At 37.4% G+C, this 15,002-nt stretch overlaps 1 protein-coding gene across 1 annotated transcript; it reads right to left on the bottom strand.

Annotated features, from left to right (window-relative positions):
- Positions 1–4,469: 4,469 nt before the first annotated feature.
- LOC129267959 (interferon-induced very large GTPase 1-like) lies at positions 4,470–10,997 on the bottom strand. Its single transcript, XM_054905565.2, has one exon. The coding sequence runs from the start codon at positions 10,995–10,997 to the stop codon at positions 4,470–4,472; it is 6,528 nt and encodes a 2,175-aa protein (XP_054761540.2).
- Positions 10,998–15,002: the final 4,005 nt, after the last annotated feature.

Here is a 15,002-nt window from a genome sequence, read left to right as displayed (position 1 = left end):
TCGGAGATTCAAGACCTTATTTTTTAAACATATCATGTAGTGTATAAACGACATCTCATATTTATTAGGTTTTTGAAGAAACCAATTGTGTGGATGTATTAACATATAATACATGCATATATCATGACATATAAAGGTGTTTATAGCATTATATCTTTGAAGATCTTGACAATCAAGTTTATTAGAAATCATTAAGTGGAAGGATAATGCTTCTATTGACATTAGTCTTTGATTAATTCAATATTAATGCAACAATTTTACATCTTTGAAGAAACGAACATAATGTGAAGGTAATAATATCTTATATATCAAAACAAAAATTTAATGTAATAGTGTGAAGGAAATACTACATATTTTTTGGTGAATATAATCTTATATATTTGGAGAAACCAATATATCTCAAGGTAAAGCTTATACCTTTCAGGAAAACAAAGTGTGCGAAGGTATGTTAAATATCTTTAGCACTTAACATTGTCGACATATGTGCAACCCATTATTATGTATATCATTATCATTACATAAACCAATTACGTAAATGTCACTTACATGTATTTAATGTATCTAATAAGTAACCTAAATATGCAATGACATCTTATACATGTAGGTATTTAAGAATAATCAATATCTCAAATACGCACTTTCTGATGAATCACCACCCTATGCTTGTTGTGGCTCTATAGATTGGAACCATTTATGAAGAAATATACACGCATGTGAAGATTATTAAAGCTTATATCTTTGAAGAAACCAATATGTGTGAATGTAAAGTTACCTTGACATCGTATCTTCAAGGAAAACAATGCACGTGAAGGAATATAAGATCACTTTGAGCACTTTATATAGTAGGCATTTATGCAACCATTATTATTTTTAAACGAAACCAAGATACACAAACATCGTATGCGCAACCTATATACTGTATGTATAGGCAATTATGTAGGTATTTACAATATAAAGTATATCTAATACACACTTTCTGATGATTACTACTCAATGCTCTATGCGATTATAGACTAGACACATTTATGAAGCACTCAATATTATAGGTATGTGTATGAATTAATGTCTTTTATCTTTTGAGAAACAAATATATTTAAATGTAACTTATAAGTAATAACCTTCTATATGTTTGTAGAAATCAATTAAATGTGAAGGTAAAATTACCATATACAAGGAAGAAAATGTGTGTGAAGGTATATAATATATCATTAAGCACTTAAAATGGTAGGCATGAGTGCAACCCATTATCATTACACGAAACCAAATATGTAATTTTTCACATCTTTAATGCATCTTATTGATAATATATATATATATATATATACAATAATATCTTATGCATGTAGGTATTTACAATACTAATGCGTGATATGATATGCATTCCCTATTCATTTATCACTCAATCACCCAATGCTATACATTGGGCTCTATATACAAGAATAAATCAACATAAAAATTATGTAAGGTAGAAATACCTTAAATCATTGAAAAAAAAACCCGATATATGTGACGGCAATTGAACCTTAAATCTTTAAAGAAGTCAATCTACTTATATAAAGGTAAGAGTACTTTACATCTACATAGGATAAAAATGTGAAGGTAATATAAGCTCACTTCCAGCACCTATTACAAGGTACATGTAGGCATGTGTGGATCCCTATGCTATTTTAATTAATGACATCTTAGATAAATGAAATACATACATCATGTTTACATTTATAAATATGATAACATCTCATTTAAACAGTAATAATATATGAAAGCCACTTGATGATACGTCTCGCATGATATTTGAATATATATGAACACAGCATCCAGGAAGAAATCAATTTAGAGCTAATGACAATATCAGTGATGAAACCTATTAAGTGTATTGATAATCAAATATTTAGACCTGGGAGTGATTCACAGAGATTTAAGTAAAACTGAGAGACGCACTTAAATTCCCAGTCACGTATGGTATAGAAGACATAACGACATTGGTCAGATCATGCGCACGGGACGTGCAATACCGCGGATCCATCAATCAGATTGCGCGTTGCATATCATGTGCGGGTCGGAATTTAAGTCGGACTTAAGTCATACTTAAATCTTTGTATAACACCCCCTGATAATGGAACTTTCAGTGAAGATAAAGCCAATGTAAATTTGGGATTTAAAGTTAAGCGAAAAATACAATGCATTGGGATTCCAACCTTTGATAATTACGACAAAATCCCAGACTATACTATTTTTTGGTGAGAAATGAAAAAAATATATTTCGAGATCTTCAGCATGTTCAGGGAGTGTTGAGTAAATATCTCTATCTAATGATACCTTCATCGATTTTCCTGGACTTGTTTGCCACTGAAAGACACTAAATTTATATTATTTTTAATAATTATTCTTATGCTAACTGAATGATTGCAGCCATCATGATACATGAGGTCCAAGTTCCTTGACTGCGTTTACCTGGCTTAAATTTGTACAATCATTCATATATTTTGATGTAACCAACCAATTGCCAAGTGAATAGGTTTCTTCGGGGGAACTGTTCTGCAGTTCATAAAATGTGTGACAATCAGGAATTATTCACCTCCGTTATGCCATTGATATTTGATACTAAGCCTTAGAAATAATACAATATACAGTATGTTACCTAAAACAATCATCACACCACCACTCGCTGGCATCTTCAGGATATCTGATGCAGAGAACATTCTCTCTACTAATAGATTGGATCAGCTACGATTCACGGTAGGCTTTCAGGATATAATAGAAAATCCTGAATGCATTGGAATTGGTCATTAATTCTTGTATAACTGCTTTTTTTAAGGGAAAGATAAAGATCCCTGACTCTTGAAAAACATAAAAAAGCCTCTGTAACAGCAATTTCACGAGAGTAAGATGCAGGGTGAACACGACATGTCTCTCACATCTAAAATTTCATTCACTCATATAATTATGCATTTATCTCTAGAAGATATGTTTTCTCGTCAACATGTATTTCACTTTGCAGCTTATATAAACTAAACTCTTTATAACTTGGTAGTTTCTGTGCTGCAAAGGCCCTTAATTCCTCAGTCAATTCGAATTCAGTCTTTCATATTTACATTTTAATGTAAAGTGGACGTCAAGGTTTGATATGACTTGAATGAAAATAAGTTCCTGACTCTTTTCCGTACCTGGATTTCGTTTTTTTTTTATATAATGCATTAAATTCAAGTAATTTAAGAGGTATATTTGCGACATGCATGGTATTTGTTAGTACGTTTGGGAAAGCATTGCAAGTTCAACATCCTGTAGCGAAATTCGTAGCTCCTTAGACATTTCCAGCAATCACTACAGTCACAGCATGGGTAAATGGCATTCCTGCACCGGTTGTCCAGTTTATGATTCAGAGACTGAATAGAAACTCCCGTTGGAGAAATTCCATAACTGCTGTCACGAGGCAATATTTGTCGATTTGGAACCATGTATCTGGGAGCCTCATCTTCAACGGAAATGCCATCATTCCCACTCTTAGAAAGGGTCATGTATTACCGAACTCTGTTCAGAATTTAACACTGGTTCTTTTTCTGCATTGAATCGTTATCAATCAGAGCTTTTCGTGCATAACATAAAACTGGGATTTCTTATTCTCATCCTCCCACAAATTTTGAGGGCTCGCTCTTGTCTTGTTCAATTTAAAATTAACTTGAAGAGCCCCTTCGATAAAGCTAAATCTCCAAAATTCAAACTATTCTTGAAAGTCGTACGAGAAGAGCTGAAAGAACCACGATTAATTCCTAATGGTGGACTTTGCGCAGGTCAGCCAAGGCCTCCGCCATTGTTATTTTCGTCCAACCTTCCGGTATATCAGGTAATACTGCGTAGTGCAAATCCTTAAGTTGGTGCCGGTAGGTCGCCATAAACCACATCCAATATATGGACACTTCGTTGGTGCGATCAGGGGCGATGTCCCAGTCCGGCATGTAAGTCTTGTATTGTGTACTTTTGTGGTACTCATTTTTTTTTCCAGAACATTTTCCCGACTTTCTGCATTTGTAGCTACCGACATCGCACATGAACGAAACGGACTCATTCTGTATGTAGTAATTGCAGGTATAAAGACTTAGCTGCCTTTTATAAAAACGTACCCCATCGATGACACCGTTCTTTTCCCATTGCATTCCTCCAATTCCCAGTGGTCTGTGCTGTACACACATGTGGCTCTTTCCAGATAATTCATAATGGTCAGGTGTGGTATCTGCACAGGGCTCCTTACAGAACGGGCACTGTTCAGGACAACCCCAGATCTTGTCTATAACTTGATGTGGCGGAGGTCGGCCATCCCAATCAACAGAGTGTTTTGTCTCATTGGCAAACGCCTCTTCCAGATCAGCCTGAATGTTATCCAGCTGGTCAACAATGATCCGTTGCAGATTGTTGAAATCCATCACTGATCGATCACGTACAAGGTCCAGGGTACTGACTGGTATCGCTAATTCCTACGAGACTCTCCTACAGAAATGTTTAATCCACAGTGCGATCCTCGTGCCACTTTTCCCCTCGACCTCAGTGGTCGCATGAGAAACACTTCTGGCAATACACAGCATGATCTTTGCAATATGGCTCTTGCTTATTTCTGCATACCTAGACATGCTTGAATCTGTTTTAGAAAACATCTTCTCATGTGTGTATTCGGTAATCCACTGTAAGGCAAATCCTCTGGCATTCGTAATGTACGATTTGTAGTCCTTGAAGTTGCCTTTAACTGCCAGGTCATCCATCATTTTGACCATTAGGTAGTACTTTGTCATCTGGAAGTCTCTGAGAATTTCTTCCGTGCATTTTCTTGGAATCGCTTTCTTTACTGTATCCAGAACGATTTGCTTCAAATGTGTGGTTAGGAGGTCACCTGCGAATACTTCTTCTGTACTCTGCTTTACTTTGTTTTTGAAAAGACTCCATGCGGTGTTCTTGTAATTTTGTAGCTTGGCTTTCACGCCATGCTTTTTGTTATACTCTGATTGCATCAACGTAAACACTTGGATACAATGTCGGCTTACATGAACTGCTAGTTTTACAGTGTACGGAGAGAGAATCGTGAAATTGCAGTCTCGAGATTCGTTGTGAGTGTCAATTTTCGCGGTTAGTTTTTTAATGATCGCTGTGGCGTCGGACTTATTGAATTTAACGTCGCGTTTAGAAAGGACGTTTAAATCAGTGCTAATTTCGTTCAAGATGCTCCTTGTCAGTGCCACTGTCTTATTTATGGCATCTAGTTCTCCGCTGTCAGCACCAGCTAGGCTCTTGAAGGCTTTCTCAACTTGTCCAAGCATACTTCTTTTAATACTAATATGTTCCTTATCTACAAAATCTAAAGTGATACTACTTTCCAAGGATGGATGCTGAAGTGGAATATTCAAAGGCATTTTCTGCAGCTCCTTTCTCAGAAAGTTTCCATGGGCATGAAATCTTTGATAAAGTACTTCATCCATCACTTCATCCATTCTCAGATCCTTTTCTGCAGTCTTTGTTGCGAGCTCGTGAACCATTGGCGTCCACATCAATTCAAACTTCTCTTCCAGTTCGGCATCGCTCGCCTCTTTGCCTTTTAGATTGCCTGCCAGTTCAGCTGCTTTGTTCATGATGTATACCTCATGCTTCGACCACTTTTTAGCCTGCAAGATTTCTACTTCGCGTGCTTCTTTGATTGAAAGCAAATCTGTCCGACCCTCGTATTGTTGTTGTTCAACAGCAACGTTCAATTGGTTCAACTTGGTCCCCTGCCACTGGATGACTATTTCCTGGTGTTTGCAGTTCTCGAAATATTCCATTAGGCAAGTCTTGATTTCCTCAGCCTTTTCTGTCAAAACTATCGGATGTTTACCGATGAGGGACTGATACGATTTGTCTAAGTCATCGGGAGTTTCACACCTTTTCAATTCGATCTCTGCGGTGTGTAGCCATGATTTCATGTTGTCTTGTAACTCCCATTCCAAAGCATAGTATTTTGATTGCAAGCCGTTGTAGGCTTTTACTTCAAGGCTATTGCGAAAGCTAAACACAAAATCCTCCGCGAGGATTCCATTCCATAGATCAGAAAGACGAATGGACAGATCAGAGGCCGTCAGAAATGTTTTCTGCTCCAGTGTAATCTTTTCTAACAGTTGCAATCTGACTGACCTCACCTTTTCACTGTAGCCAGGATTTGCAGGGGCCATAGGTGGATCACCTTGCCACAGATCAGAAAAATACTTTACATGTTTTTGCACATCAAAGTTTATAATCTGGGAAAAACTGTGGATGTCTGATATGCTCTCACTTAGGGCTGCTTCTTTCGTCATATGATCTAAGTTCTCTTGTAGTTTCTGGCATCCATGCATCATCAGTTCTTCTGCATTAGCTGCCGGGACATTCTGATGAACAAATATGCATGTTCTATTGTATTTGATGTTTTTCCTTACAAGATTCATCCTTAAGAAGGCATGCACAGCGATTTGCAAAATGTCGTTCATTTCAGTTGTATTTTCTCCTTTAATGTTTATCATGGTCACATCTCCGAGACCAATTACGAGAGTGGCAAGTTCATTATCATGCTCGTACTTAGGTTGTCCTAGATCTGTTGCCCGAAGTCCTTCTGTATCTACAACAGCAACATAATCAAATGGCAAATTAGCGTTTCCATCGACTGGGATTAGTTGCATGTATGCTCCCCTTGTGCATCTGCCTGCACTGACAGCAAATTGCAACCCAAACATGGTGTTGAGAAGTGTAGATTTCCCAGAACTCTGGATGCCCAGGACAGAGAGAAGAAAGAGCTTCTTTTCACCAATAATGTGTTCAACTTTACTTAGCACTGCGGTCACCCACCCAATAGGCATACTTGATGCGTCTCCATCTATCAGTTCCAAGGGGATGCCATTCAAAAGCAGTTCAGCAGCTCGCTCTGGCAGATATTCTACAGCATTCTGAGTGGCTTTTCCGATTTCACGACTTCCTTTCACCGCCTCATAAATCTGTCCTAGTTCTCTGAACAGATTTTCTAGTCCAAGTGATGCACTGGAAAGTTGTTTTTCTTTATCATCAACCTGTAATTTCACACGACGCAATTTTTCCTCGTCCTGTTCCATCTTGGCCTCTTGAAATTCAGTCCATACCTCGTGATATTTTCTGCGAAGACCTGGCAAGGTGGCTCTCAACTTTTCATCAAGTAAGATGTTCATCCACCTTAAGAAATACATAACAACATCTTGGTTATTATGAAGAGTTGACATAAAGTCTTTGATGAAAGGAGTAAGTGGGTTGCATTTTTCCCCCTGCTTTTCACGAAGACGATCCATTTCCTGTTTCACTAGACTAGCTTGGTATGTTGACGATGATTGCGAGTCCTTTCCACTTGCTCGGTGTTGTTTCTTTAGCAGTTTGCAGTACTCAATCCATTCCGCACCTTGCAACGGAAGAAGGAGGCCTTTACAATTCTCAGTGCCTTTACCTGCCATGTGACAGACAACACTTTCTGCAAGTGCCTTGCCTTCAACGCAGGCTTCATCATCATATTCATCTACGACGATCCCCATATCCCTCGTGAGTTGAGCACACTCTTCTATCAATATGCCAGAACACCCAGTCAGAACCTCTGACAGCTTCATTCTAGCTTCATTCTTGAGCTCACTGGCATTTTTCTGAACACCCTCCTTTGTATTAGATGATATAACAGGAACCCCTTTCAGAATATCCTTGCCAACTGCTTCATAGAATGCTTGAAGACACTCTCTGCTCTGTTTGTTATCACCTCTAATCAAAAAGAGGATGGTTCTTCCACCAGTCTGCAAAATTTGTTGGCAAGTCTCGGTGTTATGGGTTTTTGCCAGGTCTTCAGCAGTGACTATAACACAGAGCACTGATGAAATTTCCTGCAAAATCTTCATCTGTTTCTTCAATGATGAGGCGTCGCCCCTCAAATTAAGAAACATTGTTGTGCTTGGTAGATTTTCCTTCTCCTTGCAGGATGTTATGAACCAGGAACATTCAACAAGTCCATTAGTAATCCTTCTGGGAACCATACCATTGTTGCAATCATGGTGAAAGAAGGTGTCGTGACTGTCGTTTCTAAGAATATCGTTCATCAGCTTAGACTTAGACAGAGGTGGTCTACCCAATCTGATAAACGACACCAACGGGAAATGCCTTTCTGTCACTGGTGTCTCTGAAGCTTCATTTGTATTGCTTTTCCATTGAACATTAATGGTTCTGAGTGCCCATAGTGACATACCAACTTTGTCTTCTGATCCAAGAGGGTACAGAAATGGAATAGCAAGTTTGCAAACAAAAAGCTTCTGAGCAAGTACTTGTTTTAGAAAGTTGTCACAACATGTGAATATGGCCACAATGGCATCCAATGTGTTGATTTCTGCTGGCTTGTCTTCATCGTCACTATTGTTATGCATTTCAAGAAGAGCCTCAAACTCAGAGTCACCTCCGTCATGAGGCTTCTTTACGCATGATGATTTATTTTCCACTGAGAGATGATTGTCTCTTGCCTGGCAATCAATCATGAGGAGTTGGTGTATGATAGCCCATGGGGTTTCAGCCAGCTTCAAAGGCTGAGTGATCCTTTTAATCTCCATGGCATTTAAAAGGGTTATCTGAGCTGGGAAGTATTTGTCTAAACCCAGGGCCTTCAATGTATCTGAAAATTCACTTTGTGCTGCGATTCCAGATGTGGTTTTTTTAAGTGGTCGCTGTTCATGTGTGTTTCGATCTTGGCAGATGGCCACATTTTCCAGATCAAAGATAGTTACTCTTCTCTCTTCACAAACGGACATGTTGCCTTTTGAAAGTTCATTAGTGATATTGGTTATCTTTACCCAATTAAAGGGTGAATGTGTGGCATACCTGTTCAAGATTGCGTTTAATTTGGATGACAAAACTTGCCTGAGTTCTTTAATTGTCTCGGAGAATTCATCGTCTGATGATTCTCCTCCTTCGTCGAAGTGGCCCGAGGTTATCAAGGCGTTTATAAGAAATGCTTCAAGTTGGATGATACCTTTTGTTAACTGGATCTGAAACTCCTTCCAAGACACTTCAATGGACAGGACAAAATCCTGTAGCTTCTCCATTGTAAGAAGCGTTTCAAACCTCAATGTAGGCCAATGGTAGTGAAGAGACCTTAGTGCGATTTCCAAAAAGAACATTTCATGCTCTTTTGCTGATGACTGCAAATCTCTTAGAAGCTGACCAACACAGAGTGCCAGGTCAACTGTCGCTCTTGCGTTTATACTGTCAGATACCTCTACGATTCCCTCTTCATTGTTTGCATGTTCTTTCTGGAGATTTGGTATGAATATTTCCTTCAGATTCCTTATCAGACCTGATATGTTATTCACGTGGACCTTGGCCATTAAAAGTGGGATGTCCTTAGTTTCTGTGATCACCGCCCACTTCATGATCATCTGTTTGCATGGAAACTCTCTCAATCCAACTGGATTGACCAGCTCCCTTATCAAACACCTTATCTCGGACACATTCTTGGGGTCAAAGTTATCTCTCAGCTCTACGATCTTTTCCAAAAAGCTGCTTATGTTCACTTCTGTGCATAACTTGTTCACCCAGTACTTATTTGTGCTTGTATGTGCCTCCACCTCTTTGACCGTTTTCAGCATCTCGTGGAGATATTCAATACACTTTTCTGGTAGTTTTGGACAAGAATTCCACTTGGCAATTTTCTCAATTAAGAGGTCCATTTCTTGAAGTCCTTTTATGAAAGTAAGTTCTTTGTCATTTGGTCCTACGTAGCCACTCATTCTTTCCCAGACAGTCATCAAGGATGTTTCAAGTTGATATGGTTCCTTGAACTCATCTTTGTGGTTGCGAACCAGCTTCCACACTCCAACCAAGTCTGAGTACAATAATTTCCCTCTATCCACGAGAGCCCACGTGCTATTGCATGCTACAAGCCCTATCTTCCAAAGTTGGAAGGGAGTTACCTCCTGTGGCCCACCATTCCTGGTAGTGTGCAGGATGGTTTTAGCCTGCTCTGATTTGTCATAGTCGTTTTTGAAGCTGCAATTCGTTTTTAGCTGATCGGCACTTACTGAGCCACTGAATCCAAAGCCGGAATAGTTGGCAGAAGCATAAGCACTGAGTGCATCTCGAACCAAACATTTAATTTGACCAGAGTTAGATTCTGTTTCGCTAGTGTATGTTGCTACAAATTTGTTAATCCCACCAAAATGAAGAACCCCAGCATTGATGTGTGACCCATATGCTGCAAGAAAGTCCTCACATTTTTTGTTCACAAGTTCTAAGTTTTCGCTTCCCTCCAAAAGTGTGTCAATGGACTTGAGTTCCTGCAGAGCTTGTTGGGAGAGTTTTAAGCTGTTTTCATTTAGCTCACATGCAGCAGTGGGAACAATTGAGTACATTACACTTGATTCAAACTGGACCTGCCTGTGACATGTTGATTCTTTTTCCTCTTCCACCTCGTACTTCTGGGAAAAATCAGCTTCAGCATTGAACCCCAAACGTCCACTTTTCATAGTAACAGCAGCCCTGTACCCCATTGTATCAAGAGAACGGTGAAAATTATCAGACTGTGATTTAGACGAAAAGTTCTCAACCTTGTCAATTTGCGCCATTAAAGGATTCATCAGTTCAACATCACTTGGTGCGCTCAGCACGATGCGTTTCAAGCAATCATCATGAAATGCATCACCTACTAGAATACCTCTCAAAGCTAGCCCCCCTGAAGTATTTTCCAGAATTTCTGCAACAGTATTTCTTGGTCTACCCTCAACTAATCTGCCAAGTTCAGAGCTCAATTTCCCAACCGTGTCATCAAGGCTTTCATCGTCAAATTGTTCTATCCAATGGTTTTTATCAACTGACATTAACTGCCTCAACTGTTCTAGTTTATTGCTTATCAAGTCGTCATAATGATGTATGCCCTTCTTTCTCAGATCTATCAGATCGTTCAGAATATTTTGGGTCTCTTCTAGCTTTTCCTTGTATTGTTCCTGTAGGTCGCCCATGCTTGCCAAGTAATGCCAATCAATACCAGTTCGAATTATCTACTCGTCCAACTCGTACTCTGTGCGTGGTGCTGCAGATGCCACCCCTCTACCTGAAAGTTTAAAGACGGAGTGGTTTTCATACAAATACGAATAACAGTGGCAGATTATTACTTTTTGAATAACGACAGATGGAAATAAAGAGGAAGTCTTTCATTCATTACATCTTTCTAACGTAATAAACATCAGGGATTTCGTATGTTGTTTGGGTACCAATGCCAATCCATATCAACTAAAAAAGAGGTAAATTCAGATTTTTATTGGAGTATTTCCTTAACACAACCTATCTGTGTGAATGGAAAAACGATATGATTATTAATGTATATGTTTCGAAATCCTATGCCAACCTCGAAAATTTAGACCCTATGTTCCTCCAAGAGTTACTGTGCCTCACTGTCTCCTGCAAGTGGTTTCTACTGCAACAAAGGGTTAACATTATTGGGAGACGTGGAGTTATGTGGGACTATGATTAAAAGGAGAACACGATGCTTGTTCGGTTTGTTGAAAAAATGACAGAAGTAAACTACATGTCGCAGTGGAAAAATGGCAGATGTAAAATGGCACAAGTAAAAATGACAGATTGTAGAAAAAAGTGGTTTGACATTTGTTTGCAACCAAAATCGTCGTAGCAAATCTCCTCCATAGGCCTATATCATGGCGAATTTTTAACAGAATGGGAGTATTGATTTATGAATTCCAAAATATGGGAACTTGTAACTATAAATTTCAAATTAATTGTATGCACCAAATTATTTCAGCCTTACATTTTCGTGCCAAAACCAGCGCTAATATCAAGGCAGACCTTTACAAACATATTTAACTTTTTATGAATCATTTTCTAAAGAAGTTTTTTTGTTTACAATATTTAAATCTGTCAGAGGCCTGTGAGACAAAGTTACAAATATGGCTGAACATTTGATTCCATGTATTGGCCTAATAGTCCAGTCATTTAAACTTTTCACTTGGAACAAATGGCAACATAATTTATTCCAATGCAAAACATTTCTTTGATGTCCATAAAAGACCATACTAAAAGTCCCCCAAAATCCGAATAGGGGAAAATACTTCAATTTGCATAAACATAATGGTTAGTTTTTGGTCATATTTGCTCATTTAGATACACGTAGCAGACGACGCTAGTGTATACTATGTAATCAGACCCAATTGCAAATCATATTAATTCAGGACTCGACACTACCACAAACATTGGCCTCCTCAAACTATAGCTATATCATAAATATCAGTAAGCATAGATTTATACTAGAAGAACATTGTTACTATTAACATCAAATGCATGAATTCGATTCTGTTTGGAATGTATTAATTGTTTAACATGAAATGATCTAGGAAGGGAAACTATATGCTAGTCACGTGACGTTGTGCACCATAATAATGACATTTTCTGCCTGCTCGATCACAGAGTTTAAGAGAAAAAATAAAATGTAGCCATTAGACATAATATTATACTATTATTATACTATCGAAGTCACCCACCCCTTATCCGTATTTTGCCAATTTATGGGAAAATCTGTCAATTTGGAGCCCTTGAGGAGAGAAGGGGTTGATGTGCTAACGGTTTGTTACATGTAGCTCATAGAAAACAAGCATTCTCTTTCATCTCCAAGTGGTTTAAAAAATTAAAGTGACTTTACTTTATAGTAGAAAAGCCTTTTGTCTCAAAGGTGGGTAACATTGGAGGAAAAATTTCAATAAACCTAATTTCATATAATAAAATGCAAAAGAACAAGTGGAGATGTGACATAATCAGCCCACCTAATGAATATTCATGACGACTGTTTTCACAAAATATTGTTAAACTTTAAAATTCAATAATTTTATTATTTGTTATCCGATTTTGATGAAATTTTCAGCATTTTGCTCAGTGAATTCTACTCTATGTATCAAGATATAAATATTTTCAGCCCGGACCATCCCTTTAATATAAATTAACATTCGGCTAAAGATAATGTTTGTAAACTACTTAATACATCAACTGATGTTAGGTTAAAAAATATTTTCTTTATTTTAATTTGTGTTTCATTTTTTCTTTACATATTTAGTCTTTAGTTCCATAAATAATGTTAATTTTCACAAAACTATTTGCGGATTGTTTTGTAAGATAAATGTAAAAATATTGAATGATGATCATGGCCGACATATGAAATTATATTACACTTCATATCTATTTCCTTTAGAAGTTCAGAAATCACGAAATAAAACCCACTTTGCATAAAAAAAGAAAGCCTGATTCAGGGGCGAGCCCCCCTCCCCCTATTAGCGGAGCAAAGAAAAAGAAAAGAAGGGAACAGAATGAAAAAAGACAGGAAAAGAGAGGAGACAAAAAAAGGAAATTATTGGGAGGAATCCGAGTGGATAAAATAAGGTTTAATAGTGGAAGACTCGTAAACAAAATCAATTAATGTCACTATATTACATTTTCGTTCACGCTTCGCGCTCGCATTGCCTGTTTGATGAGATACATACCTTAGTAAAAGGCTGATAGGGAGCTTAAAATATCAAAATTTGAACTCAACATACAAATATATATTTCTGCTTGGACATCGAGCTTTGATTATTTTGTTTGGTTTACAAATTTATTTTGAAAGAGTGTTCTGTTTTATAGTCTGAATATCATTTTTTTCTGTTCGCGCTGCACACTCGCATTGTTTTGATTATACCTATTCTCCTTAATATTGTATTCCATAAAGTTCTCAAAATATCCCTTATTATATCCTACATAGATTGAATCCTGTATAGTGATTGGTTCAAATAGCATCATGTGACCGAATATATACACAACAAAAAAGTAAGTCCCCCCTTGAACTAACATGAATAATTTCCGAACCAATGCGAATTTTTGATATATTTTTACATGAGCGTGTAGGTAATTTTATAAGCTACCCTCTGAGTAAATGTTATGGACGTATTTTACGTCATGCCTCAGTGAGCACCGTCAGAAGGAAAAAATGTCATATTTCAAGTCACAAGCCAAAAATCATGACTTTGATTCCATTTTATTGGAACTGATTCCACATTCTCATCATGAAAAATAGTCAGAAGGCTTGTAAAAGGTACTTTCTAAAAGACGATAAAATGTTTTGGGCTAAATTTCACGGTTAAATAAACACAAGTCCAAATTTGCTATAATTTGATTTTTAACACATTTTCATCAATAAAAAATAATAGGATATGATGACAGTTATTTTTGGGAAGAGTATCTTCATCAATATTTATCGTTTACGGTTCAATAAACATTTATTGAAAACAAATAAAACGATTTTCAAATATCATAGGCAAGTATTGTTTCATTTTGATAACTGAAACTGATCTTTTATCAACCTTTTTGTTATGTTCATGACCAATTAACATGCTTTAATGATTCAAAGGTGTTTAATTAAACATTCACGCTTGAATGAACATGTGGAATGTGATTATCTCTTTTTAACGTTATTGAAAAGATGCAATTTGTAACTATGGATATCTGTCACAAACCTCCTTGCATGGTTCATTTGATTTGATTGTTATGAAAATCCCGATGTTTAATGCACCAGTGAGCACACAACATTCGGAAATTATGCAAATGAGAAGAAAGTTCAAGGCGTTAGCCCCACTCTGTGCCGTATCGAATCGTTATTTTGGTGTGCGCGCCTTTTGGATAGTAATACTCTAAAGCCATATGCGAAGTTTCATGAAATAACTGTTGGCAGAAGTAACAAAAACCGTCCATGAAACAAACTCCTTATTTCACATTTGTTAAAATTTTGACTTCCTATCTCAAAATAACAGCAATTAGATTTAGGGGGACTTACTTTTTTGGTTGTTGTGTATATTTCAACTATGATGTTGCGTGACGTCAGACGTCCATATATTTTTCGCTATACCAATATTCTTACGTCATTATTTCACAAACTTGGATATTTAGCTAAACTCTCGGGCACAACGGCCAGCGAACTCTCTCTCCCGTGA

This window comes from Lytechinus pictus, chromosome 9, assembly GCF_037042905.1.
Source record: "Lytechinus pictus isolate F3 Inbred chromosome 9, Lp3.0, whole genome shotgun sequence".
NCBI lineage: Eukaryota > Metazoa > Echinodermata > Echinoidea > Temnopleuroida > Toxopneustidae > Lytechinus > Lytechinus pictus.
Note: the sequence above shows the minus strand (reverse complement) of the source record. Positions and strands in the feature narration are given on the sequence as shown.